Source organism: Helianthus annuus, chromosome 9, assembly GCF_002127325.2.
Source record: "Helianthus annuus cultivar XRQ/B chromosome 9, HanXRQr2.0-SUNRISE, whole genome shotgun sequence".
Classification (NCBI taxonomy): Eukaryota; Viridiplantae; Streptophyta; class Magnoliopsida; order Asterales; family Asteraceae; genus Helianthus; species Helianthus annuus.
Genome location: NC_035441.2, coordinates 41937982 through 41939582, shown reverse-complemented (window position 1 = coordinate 41939582; position 1601 = coordinate 41937982). Strand labels below are relative to the sequence as shown.

At 38.9% G+C, this 1601-nt stretch overlaps 1 protein-coding gene across 1 annotated transcript; it reads left to right on the top strand.

Annotated features, from left to right (window-relative positions):
- The first annotated feature begins 733 nt into the window (after positions 1 to 733).
- On the top strand, positions 734 to 1398 carry LOC110875596. Its single transcript, XM_022123793.1, has 2 exons — positions 734 to 1115; positions 1205 to 1398. Exons 1-2 carry the CDS (start codon positions 734 to 736, stop codon positions 1396 to 1398), a joined length of 576 nt encoding a protein of 191 aa, XP_021979485.1.
- The last annotated feature ends 203 nt before the right edge of the window (positions 1399 to 1601 follow it).

The window sequence follows — 1601 nt, the reverse complement described above, 5'->3', positions numbered from 1 at the left end:
GACTAGTTGAAAACGATGTACAAGAAAAAAGGATTTTTCCTTGTCATCTTTTATATATTCTTCTGTTGCATGTTGCTTTCTTTGTGAAATATCTTAAATTATTTTGTTTTCTTAAAACTCTTGTTAAAGACTGTGAATGACTTGATTTTGGTACGCTTTTACATAAGGCTAAACGGTATGGGGACCGACTTAGGGTCGGCCCCGTCCTCTTCGGCTTCACCTCGATGCCCAAGACGGGCCAAATTAAAAGAATCATGCCGTTGAAACACGCCTAGTTTTTTTAAAAAAATATTTTTCTCTCCACTTTATAAATATATACCCTTTATCCCCCAATTCAACACAAATCTTTCCAATCTCTCTCACACTTTTTTATACACTACCTTAAATTTTATAAACTTTTAAGCATGTCCTCTTCATCATTGTGGTGTTCGTCATCTTCGGGTGAGAGTGAAGAAACGATGTCACAACCGCGAACTGGGCAAGCCGCTACAAACCGAGACCGAGAAGGTATTTTTTTTCGTTGTTAATTATTTAGTTGTATTTTGTCGATGTTAATAATTTAGTTATATTTTTTCCGATGTTAATAATTTAGTTATATTTATTTTTTCGTGTTAATAATTTATTTAATTTATTTTTCGGTGTTAATAATTTATGTGCCCAAGATAGATTAGTGGCCGATTATTTTGCAGACGAACCTATATACACGGCCGCGATGTTTAGACGTCGGTTCCGAATGAGTCGTCGACTGTTCTTACGTATAGTAGACGACTTGGCGCAGTCTGATCCGTTTTTCACACTTCGATATGGCGCTAGGGGCCAAAGGGGATTCACCACTTTACAAAAATGCACAACGGCCATTCGCCAACTGGAATACGGGACAGCACCCGATTCGTTGAACGCGTATTTAATGTTCGAAAGAACTGCACGAGAATGTTTGTACAAGTTTTGCGAATGGCTGGTGAAGCTATATAGCAAGAAATATCTTCGGAAACCAAACGCCAACGACGTCCAAAAATTATATCAAGCGCACGAAGAAAGGCATGGTTTTCTAGGAATGCTCGGAATGATTGATTGCATGCACTGGCCGTGGCAGAACTGGCCTACTACGTGGCGAGGTCAATTTATTCGAGACGACCATGGCCATCCAACTATAATACTAGAGGATGTTGCGTCACAAAATCTATGGATTTGACATGCTTTTTAGGTGTTCCTAGTTCGTTTAGCGACCTTAACGTCATCTACCAATCAAAGAACTTTAACGATGTCATAACAGGAACTCGTCCAAACACCAGTTTTACGGTTTTAGGGGTGGAATACAGGGGCGATTACTATCTTGCGGATGGAATATACCCAATGTACTCTACAATCGTTAAAACTGTTCCGGCACTCGACAAATGATAAAAGAAAGAAATTTGCCAAGTTTCAAGTGGCGGCGAAAAAAAGACACTGAACGGTGTTTTGGGGTTCTACATAAAAAAATGGCATATCCTTGAACATCCAGCATGTGCTTTTACACCACAGAAGTTGTAATACTGTATGTATACTTGTATCTTGTTGCATAACATGATCATCGAAGACGAAGGAAAAATGATTTGCGAGTA

What these genes read in the sequence shown, in the direction of transcription:
- LOC110875596 (XM_022123793.1), top strand. Translation starts at nt 734, where the DNA reads ATGAGTCGTCGACTGTTCTTACGTATAGTAGACGACTTGGCGCAGTCT. An exon ending in CTGGCCTACTACGTGGCGAG is followed by an intron (nt 1,116 to 1,204) that starts GTCAATTTATTC and finishes CATGCTTTTTAG; the next exon opens with GTGTTCCTAGTTCGTTTAGC.